Source organism: Pan troglodytes, chromosome 14 (genome assembly GCF_028858775.2).
Source record: "Pan troglodytes isolate AG18354 chromosome 14, NHGRI_mPanTro3-v2.0_pri, whole genome shotgun sequence".
In the NCBI taxonomy this organism is placed as follows: Eukaryota; Metazoa; Chordata; class Mammalia; order Primates; family Hominidae; genus Pan; species Pan troglodytes.
Window position 1 is genome coordinate 31,804,967 of NC_072412.2, and position 21,051 is coordinate 31,826,017.

At 35.7% G+C, this 21,051-nt stretch overlaps 1 protein-coding gene across 14 annotated transcripts in view; it reads left to right on the forward strand.

Moving 5' to 3' along the window:
• PDS5B (PDS5 cohesin associated factor B) overlaps positions 1-21,051 on the forward strand; it is a 189,252-nt gene that overhangs the window by 66,048 nt on the left and 102,153 nt on the right. For all 14 annotated transcript variants that reach the window (XR_010150640.1, XM_016925149.4, XM_016925151.4 and 11 more), the window contains 5 exons: positions 5,905-5,991; positions 6,100-6,197; positions 6,819-6,945; positions 15,296-15,376; positions 20,737-20,877. Coding sequence is in view for 13 of the 14 variants with exons in the window: in XM_016925149.4 (XP_016780638.2) it covers positions 5,905-5,991; positions 6,100-6,197; positions 6,819-6,945; positions 15,296-15,376; positions 20,737-20,877 (534 nt within the window). In the remaining variant the exon portion in view is untranslated. The remainder of the gene's footprint in view (positions 1-5,904; positions 5,992-6,099; positions 6,198-6,818; positions 6,946-15,295; positions 15,377-20,736; positions 20,878-21,051) is intronic.

Sequence of the window (21,051 nt, forward strand, 5' to 3'; positions counted from 1 at the left end):
CACAATACCTAGTATAAACATGAGTTTATAATATATAATCCTCATTTATTTAATGGAAGGTGTGATATACATTGTTATGAAGAAAATACAGGCCAGGCGCAGTGGCTCAGGCCTGTAATCCCAGCACTTTGGGAGGCCAAGGCAGGACGATTACTTGAGTTCATGAGTTTGAGAACAGCTTGGGCAACATAGCAAGGCGTTGTCTCTACTTTAAAAAAAAAAAAAAAAAAAAAAAAAAAAAAAGGAAATTAGCCTTGTGTGGTACTGTGCACCTGTAATCCCATAACTACTTGGGAAGCTGAGGTGGGAGGAGTGCTTGAACCCCCGGGGGGCGGAGGTTGCAGTGAGCCAAAATGGCACCACTGCATTCCAGCCTGGGCTGAGTGAGACCATCTCTATTAAAAAAAAAAAAAAAAAGATTCAGTGAACAAAATTTTAATGGAAAGGTACAAAAGACATGTGGTACTTGGTTACAGTGATTGTAAGTAAAACTATAGAAATGCAAAATCTTTAAAAGATGAGAAGGGGAATAGCACGAGTAATCTTTTTAGGAAAATGCTGGTAGAAAGCATGAAGTAATTAGAGTTGTGCAAAAGATACTGAATGTTTATAAGGCAGATCAGGTAGGAATTAAAAACAGCAACAATAAAAGATAATTGTGGAGCCCGGGTGCGGTGGCTCACACCTGTGCACTTTGGGAGGCCGAGGTGGGCCGATCACCTGAGTTCAGGAGTTCGAAACCAGCCTGGCCAACATGGTGAAACTTCATCTCTACTCAAAATACAAAAATTAGCCGGCTGTGTTGGCACATGACTGTAACCCCAGCTACTGTGGAGGCTGAGACAGGAGAATCACTTGAACCTGGGAGGTGGAGGATGGAGTGAGATTGCGCCACTGCACTCCAGCCTGGCCAACACAGCGAGAGTCTCAGAAAACAAAACAAAAAAAAGATAATTGTGGAAACTATGGGTTAGAGAATGAGTCCATAGAAAGATTATTAATCCACAGTGTGAAAAAATGGCAGGCAATTTATGTTTATTTCACTTAATAAGTCTTGCTGTTACTTATGTGTCAGGAACTGGATTTACAGTGGTGAAAAAAACCCAGGCATGGTTCTTGGACTCATGGAGTTCTTGATAACTGGCGTGAGGAATGTGCTTATTTGATCAAGTCTACCAAAATTCAAGTAGAGGATGTGCAACCTGTTTTGGGCATGCTTGTTTTAAATTTTGATTGGTGAAAGAATCTTAGGATGAGGGAGATGGAGGGCAATATTTGTCATTTAAAGGTGGTATTGAATTGTAAGATTTGAGAATGGTCGGAGACTTAAAGTAGATAACATGAGCTGGTCCATGTAGTTGTATACCCAGGTACTAGCTTGATTTCTAAATGTGAATTTCTCATTTGGAGATACTTAATCGGTTTAAGGAATGATTCCATTTGTTTGATAGTGGCTGTGGCTCTCCCGTACTAGATGTCTTGTTGGCATTCTCATGACGAGGAAGTCTAACTTAAGACTGCTACTGTCCAATTTATTTATCTCTCTTGGGGATCTTTCAGTTTGCATAATCAAGGACCTATTTCAGGGCTTTGGGGGTAACGAGAAATTCTCCCTAAAGAATAGCTACATATCTGTTCCGTTTCTAACAGGACAATTTATGAGAAGACTGTAAAAGAGCTGAAATTAGGGTCTTTGTGCATTATTCCCTAGCTGAAAAATGTTAAGTATTTGGTTTTTCTGATGAATTTTTGAGTCTTATTCTAAATGCCTCTTTTTTCTTTTTGGGGGATAGTACTTAAAATTACTGACTTTGAGGGTGCTTTCTAAATATTTAAGAGATTTCACTTCATCTTGATTAGCGTCAAATTCGTATATCTGTATGTCTATATATTTTGTCTACAGTAGTGTTGTATACATATTAGAAAATTGTGATATTTGAGCCTTACCTTTCCACTTTCAGTTAGTTATTGTCATCAGCAAACCCCTTTTATACAGTTGGCTTCATGTTTAGGCAGTAATTGGTGAGGTTATAAGTGACTGTTGTCTTTCCATCGCTACATAGGGTCAATATGGCGTGTGTACTCTTTCAGCAATCCAGGAAGGGTTCATTCATAGAGAACATATTTCCCACAGTACTACTATCAAAGTAACTTTCTTTGTTTTAAGTAACCTTTTTTAAAAAAAAATTGTATTTTAGGTGCAGGGGTACATTTGCAGGTTTGTTATGTAGGTAAATTACATGTCATGAGGGTTTGGTGTACAGATTATTTTGTCACCCAGGTAAAAGCATGGTTCCCAATAGGTAGTTTTCCGATCCTCACCCTCCTCCCACCCTCCACCGTCAAGAAGATGCTGGTGTCTGTTCTCTTCTTTGTGTTCATATGTACTCAATGTTTAGCTCCTGGTGATAAGTGAGAACATGTGGTATTTGGTTTTCTCTTCCTGCGTTTGTTTGCTTAGGATAATGGCTTCCAGTGGCATCCATGTTGCTGCACAGGACATGATCTCATTTTTTATGGCTGTGTAATAGTCCATGGTGTATATGAAATATTTTCTTTCTCCATTTTACTGTTGATTGGCATTTAGGTTGATTCCATGTCTTTGCTATTGTGAATAGTGCTGCTACGAACATATGCATACATGCGTCTTTATGGTAGAATGATTTATATTCCTTTGGTTATATACCCAACAATGGGATTGCTGGGTCAAATGGTAGTCCTGTTTTCAGTTCTTTGAGAAATTGCCAAACTGTTTTCCACAATGGCTGAACTAATTTATATTCCCACCAGCGATGTATCAGCACTTCCTTTTCTCTGCAGCCTTGCCAGCATCTGTCATTTTTTTTTTTGACTTTTTAACAATAGCCATTCTGACTGGTACAAGATGATATCTTGTTGTGGTTTTGATTTGCATTTCTCTAATCAGTGATGTTGAGCATTTTTTCATACGCATGTTGGCCATACGTATATCTTCTTTTGAAAAGTATCTCTTCATGTTCTTTGCCCTATATATATATATATATATATATTTTTTTTTTTAGATGGAGTTTTGCACCGTTGCTCAGGCTGGAGTGCAGTGGTGCGATCTTGGCTCACTGCAACCTCCATCTCTCAGGTTCATGTGATTCTCCTCCCTCAGCCTCCCCAGTAGCTGGGATTACAGGTGCCCGTCACCTCACCTGGCTAATTTTTGTATTAGTACAGTGGTTTTACCACGTTGACTGGGCTGGTCTTGAACTCCTGACCTTGTGATCTGCCTGCCTTGGCCTCCCAAAGTACTGGGATTACAGGCATGAGCCACTGCACCCGGCCTGCCCTCTTTTTAATGGGATTGTTTTTTGCTTGTTAATTAAGTTCCTTATACCTTCTTGATATTAGACCTTTGTTCAATATATGGTTTGCAAATATTTTCTCCCATTCTGTAGGTTGTCTCTTAACTCTGTTTTGCTGTGCAGAAGCTTTTTAGTTTAATTAGGTCTCATTTGTCAATTTTTGTTTTTGTTGCAGTTGGTTTTGACATCTTCATCATGAAATCTTTGCCAGGTCCTATGTCCAGAATGGTATTTCCTAGGTCATCTTCCAGGGATTTTATAGTTTTAGGTTTTACATTTAAGTCTTTAATCCATCATGAGTTGATTTTTGTATGTGGTTTGAGGAAAGGGTCCAGTTTCAGTCTTCTGCATATGACTAGCTAGTTATCCCAGCACCATTTATTGAATAGGGAGTCCTTTCCTCATTGCTTGTTTTTGTGCTTTTGTTGAAGATCAGATGGTTGTAGATGTGTAGCATTATTTCTGAACTTTCTGTTATGTTCCATTGTTGTATGTGTCTGTTTTTGTACCAGTACCATGCTGTTTTGGTTACTGTAGCCTTGTATTATACTTTAAAGTTGGGTAATGTGATGTCTCCAGCTTTGTTTGTTTTTTTTTTTTTTTTGCTTAGGATTGCCTTGGCTGTTTGGGGTCCCTTTTGATTCCATAGACATTTTAAGGTAGTTTTTTCTAATTTTGTGAAGAATGTTCTTGGTAGTTTGATAGGACTAGCATTTAATTCAGTAAATTGCTTTGGACAGCATGGCCTTTTTAGTAACATTGATTCTTCCTATCCATGAACATGGAATGATTTTCCATTTGTTGTGTCATCTGTGGTTTCTTTGAGCAATGTTTTGTAATTCTTGTTGTGGAGGTCTTTTACCACCCTGGGTAGCTATATTCCTAGGTATTTTATTCTTTTTGTGGCTTTTTTTTTTTTTTTTTTTTTTAAAAGGCAGAGTCTGGCTGTGTCACCCAGGCTGGAGTGCAGTAGCACAGTCTTGGCTCACTACAGTCTTTGCCTCCTGGGTACAAGCAATTCTCCTGTCTCAGCCTCCTGAGTAGCTGGGACTGCAAGCACATGCCACCATGCCTGGCTAATTTTCGTATTTTTAGTAGAGATGGGGTTTTGCCATGTTGGCCAGGCTGGTCTTGAACTCCTGGGCTCAAGCCATCCACCCGCCTTGGCTTTCCAAAGTGCTGGGATTACAGGCTGAGCCACTGTTCCTGGCTGGTATTCTGTTCTTGATTTGGCTGTCAACTTCAACATATGTGGTCATCATTATGTGGTGAATCACATTTTAAAAATTTGCTGAAGATTGTTTTATGGCTTATTATGTGGTCAGTTTTAGAGTATGTGTCATGTGCAGATGAGAAGAATGTATATTCTGTTGTTTTGAATGGAGAGTTCTGTAGATGTCTGTTAGGCCCATTTGGTCAAATGCTGAGTTTAGGTCTGAATATCTTTGTTAGTTGTCTGCCCCAATAATCTAATTCTGTCAGTGGAGTGTTAAAGCCTCCCACTATTATTGTGTCATTATCTATGTCTCTTCATAAGTCTCTAAGAACTTGCTTTATGAATCTGTGTGTTCCTTTGTTGGATGCATATATTTTTAGGATAGTTAGGTTTTCTTGTTGAATTGAACCCTTTATCAGTATGTAATGCTCTTCTTTGTCATTGTTGGTTTAAAGCCTGTTTTGTCTGAAATTAGAATAGCAACCCCTGCTTTTTTCTGTTTTCTGTTTGCTTGGTAGAGTTTTCTCCATCCCTTTACTTTGACCCTATCAGTGTCGTTGCATATGAAACGAGTCTCTTGTAGACAGCATACAGTTGGGCCTTGCTTCTTTTAACCAACTGACCACACTGCACCTTTTAATTGAGGCATTTAATGTGTTTACATTCAAGGTTAATATTGGTATGTGCTGGTTTGGTCCTGTCATCATGTTGTTAGCTGGTTATTATGCAGACTTGATTGTGTGGTTGCTTTATACAAATGTAGATACAAATGCAGATATAGTAATAAGTCAAAAATATGAGACGGGAATAGATTTAGAAAGATGGGGAAAAGCAGGTAATTACAATGATTGGTAGGAAGCTTGACAAGTTGACTTCTAAGAGTCTAAGCTTCTCTGTGGTATCTATTGTATTGTCATTTGGCAATTAAAAAAAAATTGTTTCCTAAACTGGTCTTGCTATTTAATTACCATATATTTTACTGTTCCAGGGAACCTGATCAGCTCTCAGTCATTGCAACATTTTTTATTCTAAAAATAGCATACATTTTAGCTATCTCAGTTTTCAGGTTTATTTGTTTAACTTTTGCTATAAGATGAAGTTTTTTGACTTTAAGATTATGGCAAATGATTTACTGTTTTCCTATGAAGGATAGTAAGATATTTAATGTAAGATATTTAATGTTGTTCATATAAAGGTGTACTTTTAAAAAATTTTAGCCAAATAAAATTTTTTTCTGGTTCTTTATAGTTTATTATGATATGTACACATGAGTGCTGAATAAACTCTTGGCGTTTCATGGTTATTTTCATTTAGCATTCATAATCTAAATGGCACTTTTGTCTTTTTTTATTTAAGGATATATTTATGTTTATAACAAGACAGTTGAAGGGGCTAGAGGATACAAAGAGCCCACAATTCAATAGGTATTTTTATTTACTTGAGGTAAGCAATATCTTGTATCTTGAGATGACATTTTAAACTGATTTTTTTGTTTGTATATTTTTAATAATCAAAATGCTTAACTTTCACTTTTTTACATCTTATTTTTAGAACATTGCTTGGGTCAAGTCATATAACATATGCTTTGAGTTAGAAGATAGCAATGAAATTTTCACCCAGCTATACAGAACCTTATTTTCAGTTATAAAGTAAGTTTATTTTATTAAGTATGTAACATTAAAAAAAGGCAACAAATTTTGAACTTGTAGGTGAATCTGCATAAACTGTTACAATGAATATTAGAAGGCTAAGAGATGTAACTTTTAACACACTTTATTTTTATACATGTTTCAAAAATGAATAGAGCTTAATTTTGTATTATATGTAATTATTGGTTAGAGGAGTGGCATAAGGCCAGTGTAAAATTTTTTTGGATTGCATTATTTGTCTATAAAACATACATACTGACTTCTTAATGCATATGGCTATTTGAGCTTTTTGTGTATGCTTTAAAATTATTTACTGGAGTTAACTTCAGAGCAGTTCGATTTTCTGAATTTAAGGCAGAACTGAAGTTGCTTTTGATGTAATTACTTTTGATTGTGAGACTGGTTAAAATTAGGGAAAAATCTAAGAAATGTAGTGTAAAAATATAATTTGTATACTTTTGTATGATGTGGGAGAGAGGGAAGCTTTAAATGAATATACATAGAATTTTATTTAATATTTTAGTAGTATTTTTGTAAAGCGTAATGCTTGTCAGTGTCATCTTAAGAGTAAATCCTGTATATCTCAGTTGTAATTGAAACAAAATCTGTTTTGAATTGCAGCAATGGCCACAATCAGAAAGTCCATATGCACATGGTAGACCTTATGAGCTCTATTATTTGTGAAGGTGATACAGTGTCTCAGGAGCTTTTGGATACAGTTTTAGTAAATCTGGTACCTGCTCATAAGGTGAGTAGCAATGTATACTGTAATGTGTCTAATGCCCGTTAATATTAAGGCTTAAAATTTGTGCTTAGGTTCTAAATATGGTTTATCCTGCTTTAATCTTTTAGAGAATCTGTTGGTTTAGTTATATTAATACATATTTATTGTGATTAATGTGTAATAAAAAGATACACTTAATAACTAATAAGAAATTGTAGATTTCATGTAATAACATATTTGTTATAATTCAGTTGCATATGGAGTGTATTTCAGGGAGTGAGTTAGTAGTAGCTACTTAGATGCTGTTACATAACTTACTTGTCAGAAGATGGAACCAAGTAGGGCCGTAACTAAAAGATAGTGATAGTGTAGATAGAGAGGACTGGTGAAATTTAAAGGGAAGTCTCTACTAAATGGGAGAGGAGTGATATGTTGGTGACAGTGTTTCTTGCCTGCGTGATTAATTTAGATGTTATGTTTGTATGTTTTTGTGTGTGTTTGTGTTTTGATTTTAGAAAATGACTGAATCTTCAGTTAGAAATACGGTTCTGTTATTTAGAAGGGGTTTGGGTTAAGGAGAGGAGGACAGGAATCACCAGTGTAGTTATCTGTGCAAATATAAGACCTCTCTGGCAAGATAGAATCTCAGTGTAGAGATTGACATGAATAATGATTCAGTGAAAATGATCTCATAATTCAAAAATTCCAAACTCTTAAAGAAAACAGTCTCTGAATCCTGAAACTTAGCAGACACTACAAATAGCAAGATTAGAGTTCAGAAATTCAGATAATATATTTATTAAATAAAATCTACAGGTCCTGGTGTGCTGTGGGTTCCTAGTCAGCTGCCATCTTGCTCCTCTTCCCACCCCTCACTCCTTCCTGCTGCACCTTCTGAATGCAGCCCACCATGTCCTGACTCTACCCAGCCCAGCCTCACTTCTGCCTCTGGTGACCACAGGAGAGAAGGGGGAAGCTGGCAAGTAGACCTGCAGAGGCTCTTCCCATCGTCTCCTTCACCTTGGTGCCCACATCTAGTTATAATCCCCATTAATCCATTTTATTAAATGAGCTGTAAAAATCAGCCTGGGGCCCAGCTAGTGACTTCTGCTGGGCAAATGAACACCTGGCCTGATGCCACAAGCTCTACTGCCTGTGTGCTCAGGTGAGAAGGCAGAGGTCATGAATCCAGCCACAGAATGCCCTAGGGAGGAGGACTGAATTCCCAGGGGGAGACCTGCTAAGCCTTTCAAATGGGCTGTGCCTGACTGGACTCTCAGCCTAGCTCTCTGGAACCCTCAACCACTTGTCAACTGTGCCAAGACAAACCCTCCTAGACACAAATCGAGTATCTAGCTTGGCTTTCTGCACTGAGCAGCTGACTACCAGAGACATCTGAGGCCTCCATCCATCGATTGTCGTGAAGACTTTGTTGGGGAAAATAAACCCACCCTTCCTGATTAAACATTTTCTCCTTGGCCTTGTTGTAGGGAGAGGACCTGTAGGTACTTCCAGAAACTAGAATCATAGGATCTTCCAAACTTCCTGTCTCTAAGTACAGGAGCTGGAATCTTTCCACCAAGTACTTATAGATTCAATCTTTTGCTTAGTCCATTTAGCTTAGGGTGGAAATTTCTCAAGGCAATTACTGTTTTGCAGCCCTTTGCATAACTTGCATAGGTCCTTGTAGTTTAGTGAATGACACTGAATAAAACATTCTGACAAAATTTTTAAAAAAATTATAAATACTCTTGAAAGGATTAATGATAAAATAGGTAAAAAAACGTAATAACTAGACATATTAAAGGAGAAAATTAGGAGAAAAACTCATTAGCAATGAAAAATGGCTGGGTGCAGTAGCTCATACCTGTAATCCCAGCACTTTGGGAAACCAAGGCGGGTGGATCACCTGAGGCCAGGAGTTCAAGACCAGCCTGGCCAACATGGTGAAACCCTGTCTTTACTAAAATTACAAAAATTAGCCAGGCGTGGCAGCATGCGCTTATAATCCCAGCTACTCAGGAGGCTGAGGCAGGAGAATTGCTTGAACCTGAGAGGTGGAGGTTACAGTGAGCTGAGATTGTGCGACTGCACACTCAAGCCTGGGTGACAGAGTGAGACTCTGTCTCAAAAAAAAAAAAAAAAAAGAAAAAAAAGAAAAAGAAAAATGACCACCAAAATATAAACCTTGATTGAATTATATGTAAAACATATTTAGAGAACTGGGATAGATGTGAGGAAATTATACAGGCACAGTGAGATGAAACATGAAAGGTAAGGTCTGACATATTTAATAGTGATTTCAGAATAACAAATGGAGAATTGAGAAGAGATGATATTCAAGTAGAAGTTAGCTTGAGATATTCCAGAATTGGTTAAAGCCGTTAATTTATGGATTAGTGAGAAAAAGTACCATGACTAGAGTAAAAAAAAAAATAAAAAGAGGAAATCCCTGTCCAGGCCCATCCTGAAATTGTGGAATACTGAAAGAGAAATTATATATAAAGCACCCAGAATGTAAAGGCATGGCCCTTACCAAGGAATGAACGCTAAACTGATTACTGGCTTCTCATTTGCAGTGTTAGAGAATAAATGAATCTTATGTAAAATAGAGTGGTTTAATGGAATTAATAAGTGATATGATCCTGGGATGATCAGGAGTATTTGGAGCTATTAAGTTTGAACTTTAAATGAGCCGTTTATGTTAAAATTTTAAGGATTATAATAAAAGGAAGAGTTACAGTAAATGTAAATGACCTGTATTTACCATGTAAGATAGGTTCTCAGATTGGATTGAACATAATCTGGGTGATTATTTTTACTAAGAAATACAAATAAAACACATTCACAAAAGGTCGAATATAAAAGGATGGAAAAAGTACTTGCCAGGCAAATATAAACCAAAAGAAAACCAAGATAGCTTATATTAGACATAGTAGTCTTTAATGGATAAAGAAGAGTTTTATATAATGAGAAAAGATTCAGTACTCAGGAAGATATCTAAACTTGTATGCACACAGGCTCAAAATATATAAAGCACAAATTGAAAGAATTACGGACAGAAAGAAGCAAATTCACTATTCGTGTTCCATTTTAACATGTGTTTTAGTGACTATAAATCAGGTAAACTGAGTTTATAAAAATATTGAGGATTTGAAACACAAAACCACTAATAGCAAGCATGTAATCTGACAAAACATTAAGTCATAATGGCAGTTAAAATATTTAGAAATGATAATTAAGTGATACATATTAAAACTTGCAGGATACACTTTTAAGTGTAACTCCATGGCTAAATGTCCATTTCAAGGAGTAATAAAAACATGAGAATAAACAAATTATACAAGGAGGAAAGTAGTGAATAAATGAAATTAGTGAAATAGAAAACACAGTGACATTCCATCAAAACCCTAAGTTAGTAATTTGAAAAATGTTTTAAATAGGCAAATGCTTGGAAAGCTAGATCACAAAAAAGGAAATGGTGTCTATGTACAGTTTTAGAATGAAATGAGGAACAATGGACATGAAAAAGATCAAAAGACAATTCCATGAGGAATATTTTATGCTAACATATTTGAAATTAGAATAAATTCCTAGAAAATATAACCTGGCAAATTTGTCTTGAGAGAAAATCAAGACAAATAGCCTATAACCAATACATTTAGTTGGTTTTAAAAACTCTGCCTATAAAACAAAACTCTTCTTTTCAAACAACAATAGCAACGATAACAGCAGCAAAAATAATTACAGCAGCAGAACTCAAACCAACAACAAAAGAACCTGTAAACCCGTTACCAGGGATTTCTGTTGATTATTTAAATGGCAAATATTCCTAACTTTCAGCACACTTCCAGATTATAGAAAGGACTACTCCATAACTCATTTTATGAGCAGAGAATAATCTTCCTAGGGAAACCAGGTGCAAACCAAGCAAGAAAAAAAAAAAAAAAAGGCTAATTGATTCCCAATATAAAATAGTAATTTCCAGAATGATTTAAAATACTATTGATAATCACCAAATTGGCTTTATTTTAGGAATACAAGGATGGATTAACATTATGTTAGTGATAGACTAAGATACTTGTTTAATAGATCAAAGAGAAAGACAAATTTTAATAGATATAGAAAAAGATGGATACAATTCATTGTAATTTATAACTTAGCAAATTTGAAATAGAACTTAAATTGATAAGGAGATATGTATGATACAGTATTTAATGGTGAAATGTTGAAGCATTCTCTTTGATGTGAGGAACATTGTAAAAATACTGCTTCTGTTCAGGCAAAAAGGCAAACATGCTTTAAAAAAATTTGTATTTATTTATATATTTTGAAATTTCAGTAGCTTTTGGGGTACAGGTGGTTTTTGGTTACATGGATGAATTGTATAGTGGTGAAGTCTGAGCTTTTAGTGCCCCTGTCACCTGAGAAGTGTACATTGTACCCAGTGTGTACACAGTGTGTTTTTTGTCTCTTGTTCCCTCTCTGCCTTCTGATTCCCTGTAGTCCATTATATCACTCTGTGTGCCTTTGTGTACCTATAGTTTAGTTCCCACCTATAAATGAGAACATACAGTATTTGGTTTCCCATTCCTGAGTTACTTCACTTAGAATAATGGCCTCCAGCTCCATCCAAGTTGCTGCAAAAGACATTATTTCATTCTTTTTATCGCTGAGTAGTATTCCATGGTGTATATATACCACGTTTTCTTTATCCACTCATCAGTCAGTGGACAGTTAGATTGGTTCCATATCTTAAGCATGCTATTTTTAATCCTCATTATAGTAGGTGTGTTATATTAGTGGAATAAGACAAGACATACAATGTAAGCGGATTGGAAGAAACTGAACTGAAATATGATTGTGCAGAAAACCCAAAATGGTGTACAGACAAATTTATAGAAAATATAAGAACATTCTAGAAGGTTGTGAGACATAAGGTACAAAAACCTGCTAGCATAATTTCAAAAAATTTTCATTTGTAGCTTTAACAAAGATGTAAGGTACTTAGAAATTTAACTGTAAATGTGTATCACCTTTATGTTGAAAATTGTTATAATTGACTGAAAAGCATAATAGAAGACTTACATATGTTGAGAGATTTACTGTTTATGGAAGGGGAGACTTAGTATCATAATGATGTCAATCTTCTGCATACTGATCAATAATTCAATCAAAAATAGAAACCGAGGCCAGGCTCACTAGCTCTCTCTCATTATCCCAGCACTTTGGGAAGCCGAGGCAGGGGAATCACTTGAGCTCAGGAGTTTGAGACCAGCCTGAACGACATGGCAAAACCCTGTCTCTAGAAAAATTAGCTGGGCAAGTGATGCATGTCTGTAGTCCCAGTTACTTGGGAGGCTGAGGTGGGAGGATCGCTTGCAGGGAGGTCAAGGCTGCAGTGAGCCGTGATCACACCACGGCATTCCAGCCTGGGTGACCAAGTGAGACTCTGTCTCAAAAAGGAAAAAGAAAAAAAAAAAAAAGAAAGTGATAGCATGTGCACTTGTGTGTAATTTGACAAGATGAATCTAAAACTGATGTGAAAGAGCAAATGACCAATAATAGCCAAACAGTTTTGAAGAAGAATAAGAAAACAGGGACCTAATCTTGACATTATTTTCATGTGTCCCTTTGGCTATAATCAGTCAGTGATAGACAAAGGGACATATGGAAATAATGGAGAATTTCTGAATGAAAGCATCCTTACGTAGAAGCTGAGAGAGAGTGGGTATTACAAGTTATCAAAGGGGGAATAAGAAATTATTTAATGAATGGTTTTAGGACAGTTTAGCACTTATATGGAAAATAATAAAAATTAGCTACTTATCTCAGACCATACATAAGAATAAATTACAGGTGCAATAAAGGTCTAAATGTGAAAAGTAAGTTTTTAAAATTTTGTTTGAAAATAAACGTCTTTGGGGGCTGGGCACAGTGGCTCAAGTCTGTAATCCCAGCACTTTGGGAGGCCGAGGCGGGCGGATCACGAGGTCAGGAGATCAAGACCATCCTGTCTAACACAGTGAAACCCTGTCTCTACTAAAAATACAAAAAATGAGCTGGGCGTGGTGGCGGGCGCCTGTAGTCCCAGCTACTTTGGAGGCTGAGGCAGGAGAATGGTGTGAACCCGGGAGGCAGAGCTTGCAGTGAGTCGAGATTGTTCCACTGCACTCCAGCCTGGGCGACAGAGCGAGACTCCAACTCAAAAAAAAAAAAAAAAAAGAAAATAAACATCTTTACAACCTCAAGATAGGAATGAATTTCTTAAGAAAGCTATAGAGAGCAAAGCCGTATGAGAACAGACGGATAAATTTGATTACATTAAAAATAAAAGCTATTTGTGGTAACCAATATATGGAATTGAACTGTATCTATCAGTGGATGAGTGTATAAAGAAATTGTGATATATGTATACAATGGAATATTATTCCGGCCATAAAAAAATGAAATTCTGTCATTTGCGGCAACATGGATGGAACTGGAGGTTATTTTGTAAAGTGATATAAAATGAGAACAGGAAGACAAATATGTTTTCACTCGTGGGGACTAAAGAAAGGTCTCATGGAAGTAGAGAATAGAATGGTGGTTATCAGAGGCTGGGAAAGGAACTGGGGAGGGGAGGAATGAAGTGAAATTAAGGAGTACAAAAATACAGTTAGATAGAAGGCATAGTTCTTTCTAGTATTTGTTTGTTTGTTTGTTTGTTGAGATGGAGTCTCACTCTGTCGCCCAGGCTGCAGTGCAGTGGCGCAATCTCAGCTCACTGCAACCCCTGCGTCCCAGGTTCAAGCAATTCTTCTGCCTCAGCCTCCCAAGTAGCTGGGAGTATAGGCATCCGCCACCACGCCCGGCTGATTTTATTTTTATTGGAGACGGGGTTTTGCCATGTTGACCAGGCTTGGTCTCGCACTCCTGGCCTAAGGTGATCCACCTGCCTCTGCCTCCCAAATTGCTGGGATTACAAGTGTGAGCCACAGTGCCCATCCTCTTTCTAGTATTTGATAGTACAGTAGGGAAATTATAGTTAACAATAATTTATATTTCAAAATAGCTAAAAGAGAAGATTTGTAATGTTACCAGGACAAAGAAAACATAAATATTTGAGGTGATGGATATGTCAGGTGCCTTGATTCGATTATTATTCAGTGTATACATGTATCAAAATAGCACATGTACCCCCAGAATAAGCATAGTTGTTACATATCCATAAAAAAAAATGAAAAAAAGTCTCCATACTTTGACACCATAAATATTGTGAAAAGACAAGTATAGACTAAGGTGTGTTATACATGTACAGACAGTTCCTGACTTAATGGTTTGACTTACTTTATAATGGGTTTATTGGGGTATTAAATGCATTTTGACTTACTGTGGGTTTATTGAGATGTAACTTCATCATAAGTCAAGAAACATCTATAATTGATCAAAGTTTAGTGCATAGAATCTATGGAGAAAATCTAAAAATAAATAAAAGCAAGACTAAACAGCCTAACTGAAAAATGGCAAAGATAAAATTTACAGAAAATTACTTCTCATTTACACAAGGAGACTTGTACAAGACATATAATTTAATGTCAATGAATAGGACAATCAGTAAAGAATCTAGTATATCTAAACAGCAGTTAGTATGAATGAAATAATAAAATACAAGCATTAAGGCAGGTAAATCTAAAAATATGCTGAGTAAAGAGTGTGAGTTTAAGGATATATACAGTGTTCCTCTTCTCTGGAATATGTTTAAACTGGGGTAGTGACTCCATTTTTTATCTTTACTTCCTTGTATCATTATCAAAGTCTCTTAGAAACATAGCTTCTTATGATGTTTTTTCTTGTTATCTTCCGCCCATACTTTACTATTTGTTGTATTTCCTGTTGTATCCTTTGACTTACCTGTGCTCTGAAATGTGTTTGAGTAATCTGCTTTTTTTACAGCTGCCCAAAACTCCTTTGTCCCTCCCCGCCTATGGGATGCCCATCGCTGCCCACACTAGAACATAGTTCATTCTCTTAGGATATTTTGTGTTTTTTGGACCTGAAGTGGAACAGCCTGTATTTGTACTTAACTGAATTGATTTTGGGACTAGATCTAGAGTGACTCTATCTAATAAGCATTTATTGACCATTTCTGTGTGGTTTACATTCTGTTATGAACAAAATAGGAAGAGAATATAATTATCCTTACGTGGATGGAATCTTAGATCCAGTAGGCCAGTTAGTCCTAAAAAAAGAAAAGTGGTTTTGCCTTCTCTCTTTTATTCCAATTGAGTCTTAGTTTTTTCATTCATTTACTCAAGTAGCATTTTGAATACAGATAATATTTTGCTTTTCATAGTTAGAGATATATAATATAGATATTGTTTATGTTTTTCAGAATTTAAACAAGCAAGCATATGATTTGGCAAAGGCTTTACTGAAGAGGACAGCTCAAGCTATTGAGCCATATATTACCAATGTAAGTCTTACTTGTAATTGGTTGTCAGAAGGATTAAACTGAAAATTTAAAGACTTGCTAGAAGCAAAATTTCATCAGATAGTATATAGTTTTAAAAACAACAAATTTGTGTTGTTTTAACCCTTAAGTAATATATTTTCTTTCTCCTTCTTAAAATTATTCTTGCTTAATATTTTTTGGAAGGCTTGCTCTCATCCTGTTTGTTCTTTATCTTTCAACTTGCCTGAGAACTTAAACAGTTTTATTTTGGTTAGCAAGATATTTTGTTTGTTTCTACTGATAGAAATAGAGTTAAATGTAATTAGATAAAACATATGGAACTTTTCATTATTCAGAGACGTTGCTTACAGGTTTTTGGAGCTTAAATTGATTTGTACAAGAAGAAGATATGAACTAATATTAAGACCTAGAAATTGAAGGCAAGTGTGAATGGCAGTAGTGATTTAGTAAAAGTTGCTTATCTATTGCTATTCCTGGGGTAGATTCCATATAAATCTGTCTTTTCTGGAAAAAAGGAACAATTGTAATAAAATGAGACCTTTCAGTATCACCCCAAATCTACTTACTTATGATTGACTATCTTGTATTTATTTTTAGAAGAAATATTTTTTAGCTGCTAGGTTCACTGACAGAAGTTTATGGTAAGTTTTATTTTCTCTCCACAGTTCTTTTGAGTTCTACAGATTTAGGTGGCAGTATTCATATTATATTCTGTGTGAATGGTGCCTCCTGGAATACAAATGTAGAGTACAGTGTTAATGGTGGCCCTTGGAATTGTGTAACAGTTCAGTCCCTCCACCTGCTTTTCAGTTTCACTCACCTCCAGACAAGTAAAGGATATAAATTTGCATTCCTGAGTAAAGTAAGAAAGAAAGCCTTTAATAATTACTTATGCATTCTCCTAAAATTTATTGAGGGAGAGTTTTTCTTGTAGTATACACAAATTTAAAGTCAGTGTATGAAATATATCATGAAAAGATGTACTTTGAAAACTAACTACTTCATAAAACAGTAACTTAATAAATTCCAGCTTTTGTTTCTGGCTTATAGCCTTAGCGAATCCAAAGCATACGATGATTTGGAAAAATTAATTTAATTTGTAAGAAAGTGTTTTGAAGGGTAAACTTTCAGAAGCTGTGGAATCAAATCTGTAATCTATCTTAATTGCTCCAAGATTTTCAGGGAACTTCCAATACTGGTTTCTGCAGTTTTGTTAGTTACAGGTACTGGCTGAAATAAATTGGTTGGATTGAGTTTTTTCATCATTGGCTTAGTGGCACTTGAAGTGTGTAGACCTAGACTTAAAACATTCTGTAATTATCCTTTTCCCTTGCTTCAAGTACTTCTAAATGACTATTTCCATGGGCCATTAGAGCACACTAGGTGAGCTCCTCCTGGTGGCCATTTATTTAAACTCATATTGCCAAGCCAGTTTTTTTTTTCTTTTTTTTTGGAGGGGAGGGGGGACACATCTTATTTTGATTTCTTTTTCTGGCATAAAAATAAGAAAAGAACGCTATACCGTATTGATATCTCTACTGTTATTGGGGAAAATCAATATTTGATTGGGACAATTAAAGGAAAAAACCCACAATAAATGATGATACTTGTTAGAGTTAGATGATTAGGTTCGTTATACTGTTCTCTCAAATTTTGTATGTTTGAAAATGTTTATAATGGAAGTTAAAGAAAAAAAGGCAGAGGAAATATTTTTAACAATCCCGGAATACATCAAGGTAAAAACATTTCTGTATCACTTATACCTTGTGTTAATTTCCTGTTATTCTTGCTTGCAGAAATAGAATCCTTCCCCCATGAACTCCCCAAACTTTCGTATTATGTCTTTATCAAAAGCTGGGGAGCAGGGGCCAGAGTGTTCTGAGTACACATTGAATTATATACTTTCTCCCAGTACGTTGTCCACTCTTTTCTTATTTCTCCCTGTTTTCTTGTTCCTTGCCTTATTTGAAGGTTAGCTAGGAAATAAGAATTGCTTTTTCCCTCCCTTTAGTTCCTTTTTGTCTACTTATGTTTCCATTTCAGACCTTTATAATTACATGTAAAATCACTTTCTAATGGACTTAATCGTCTTGTAGTAGGGTAAAATTAGTTCAGTGTTAGAAATCATTCTTAGCCCTTTTGGACTTACAGTTAAAACAGCTATTATTTACTCATCCTCCTAGTTGAGAATTAACAATTAAAAATAGGAGTAAGATACTGAGATAATAACTCCACTTCTCTCTTCTGTTTTTCTTTTTCATTCACACATACAGACACATTCTTGTTTTTTTTTAATCGATAGTATTTCTTACATATCAAGACTTAAGAAATCACTGTGGTGGTATAGGTTATTTATGTATTAAAATTTGTTGTTGTTTGAGACAGAGTCTTGCTCTGTCACCCAGGCTGGAGTTCAGTGGTGTGATCTTGTTACACTGCAACCTCTGCCTCTGAGGCTCAAGTGATCCTCTCACTTCAGCCTCCTGAGTAGCTGGGACTACAGGAATGAAACACCATGTCTGGTGAATTTTTCCTTTTTTAAAAAATTTTTTGTAGAGACAGGGTTTCACCATGTTGCCCAGGCTGTTCTTGAATTGCTGAGCTCAAGCAATCCGCCTGCCTTGGCCTCTCAAAGTGCTAAGATTATAGGCGTGAGCCACCATGCCCAGCCTAGGTTATTTTTTTTTAAATAGAATTTGTTGTAACACAACAATCCAGGAAGCTAAACAGTACATATATATTTGTTTAAAAGGTAAGATGGAATATCAAGAACAAAAAGTACATGGTGATAATTCTAAAAATTTCCTAACACGCATCACTTCTTAATGATGTTATTTTTCACCAGTTCTTTTTTTATCACAAATTTTAGGATATGGCAAAAAATTATTTTGTTGGACTGAAAAAAGTACATCCAATCGTTGTTGGAATAGGTAAAATTTGGTTAAATTGCTTAATTCCACTGAGCCTCTGTTTTTGCACCTGTAATGCTTGGGTAGTGGTGGAGAATGTGTTATTTAATGTGAAATATTTTGTAATTAAAATTAGCCACGTAAATGTAAGGTAGAATTTATTACTGACTGGTGACATCTTTCATTAGGAGACATTTGCTGTACAAAAAAATTAATTTGTAGTATGTAATTAGCTACCCTTTTGTAAATGAAAGAATTTTTGGAAGGAAATATTTTAATCAAATCTAAATCTACCTCCACTAAATTTTCAGCTCTTAGGAAGGACTTGGATTGTTTTACCCATATTTGTATCATACTGTCTTTTGCATATTTTTTATTCATTTACCAAACATATATTTTATGCCTCCTCTGTGTCAGGCACTGTGCTAGGTAGGCTTTTACACATTGGAGAAGACCAACTTGGTCATTGCCTTTTTGGAGATTATAAAAGTGTTCAATACATGTGTTTTTTTATGGAATTTGTGAGAAATTAAACCAGGGAATGATTTTTTTCCCTTAATTTTTCAAATAAGTTTTTCCCAGACTGTTAGAAGAAGATGATGATGGTTTGACCACTTGGGTGGTGAGATTGGGAAGGATTATTGTTCTTTATTAAGGCATATACTATTTATTAAGTAAATAGTACTCGTTTTACTATTTTTTAAGCAGGAGAAAATTTGTGAATGGAAGCAAAAAAGCCACTTTATTTTCAGCCTGAATAAGAAATTAACCTTTGATGTCATGAAATTCTCTTCCCATAAAATTGATAAATAGGAAGGACAAACAAGATCTTTTTAAAACCAAAAAAGAAAGAATAGCAAAATAGAATTTGTTCTTCTTTCTTCATGGCTAGGTAGTCTGGTCTGATTCATAGACCTAAAAAAGTCACATAAAAACAACCCAAGAAGTAAAAGTAAGCAGAAAAGACATAGAAATATGAAATCCTCCACTCTGTACTTTCAGTATAGAAAGCTAAAGCCTAATTAAGCCAGTTGTGTGTTAACTGTCACAGAAGAGATTAGGGCAGCTTGTATGGTATAAAGAATGCTTGACTCCTTCTCCGCTGAGACTCAGGAAACCATTGAGGATACATGGCAGGGTATGCTTTTGGTTAATTTTTTATGTTTTTGGAAGATTTTAAATAGAAAGGAACTTGACAGTTATGCCATGCATCTTTGCCAATTTCAGTAGTAATATGATAAATGATCTGAGTGTGGAAACTAGTTAGAGCTAGCTATATGGTAGGGAAAAATTGTTTAAATTTGGATTTTCCTTGTGTTTGTGTGTGCTTTTAATTGGATTTTAATTAGTGTTGTAAACCGTGTAGATATGTACACATCAGAATGTAAAAGAAGACAAAGGATTAGGAAGAGGTAGTTTTTCATCAAAAATAAAAAATTTCATATTTCAAACATAGAATTGCCTTCTATGAAAATGTAAGAAGGCTGTATCTATGGGATGATGTTTTCTTCCATATGTACTAAGGTGAACAAGCTATTATCCCTCACCCTTGGGGAGATTAAGACATTGTATTAGGGTTTTCTAGAGAAACAGCCAATATTGAGTGTATGTATATACAGACACACATATACATATATGTGTGTGTATATTCACACATAGTGTATGTATACACACACACAGAGACACATGTATATGTATGCGAGGGAATTTATTAGGGGAATTGACTTATGAGATTACAGAGTCTGAGAAGTCCGAGAGTAGGCTGTCTGCAAGCTGGAGAACCAGGGAAGCCAATGGTGTTACTCTCAGAGGCAGAAGGCAAGGCTTGAGAACCTAGCAGGGGACTGGGCTATTGGTGCAATTTCTGGAGTCCAAAGGCAGGAAAACCTGGTGTTCTGCTGTCCAAGGATAGGAGATGAATGTCCCAGCCCAGAGGAGAGTGAATTCACTTTCCTTTGCCTTTTTGTTCTATTGGGCCTTCCACCCTATTTGGATGATGCCTGCCCATACTGAGGGCAGATCTTTCCCACTCAGTCTACAAGCCAATCTCCTCAGCAAACATCATTGCAGACACACCCAAGACACATTACTTTACCAGCTATCTAGGTATCCCTTAATGCAGTCAAGTTGACACATAAAATTAACCATCCAGAAATATGCACAAATAATATAGGATAGAATATAATCAGTATTATAATGGGGAGCAGAGTATATTTGAAAAGTAGAATGTTTATTGAAATGTTTCAGTCTGTTTTATTGTATACAAGATGGATTCCATGTTTTATCTTTCATGTAGCCTATATTGGTTTCCCATATAATGTTAGAAAATATTTTGATATGCCTAGTTTGACTTTGTATAAAATAATGATTAATTTGGTCAAATAAGATTTTAAAACATTCATCTTGTCTCTGGTTTTTCTACTAATGATAGGCTTTCTTTCTCCTCAAAAGTTTTTTAATCAGGTTCTGATGCTTGGGAAAACATCTATCAGCGATTTGTCAGAGCATGTCTTTGACTTAATTTTGGAGCTCTACAATATCGATAGTCATTTGCTGCTCTCTGTTTTACCCCAGCTTGAATTTAAATTAAAGGTAACTTGTAAAAATAATATGATTCTACCAACCAAGTTATTAGCAAAGAGCATTATTTATAGCTTTTTAATTTTTACAGTAGTTTTAACTGAATGTAAGAGACGAGGGGGAAGTATTACTATTATTTCTTGACGTATTTGTGCCGTGTCTGTTTGTGAATCTTTAGTGCCTGGC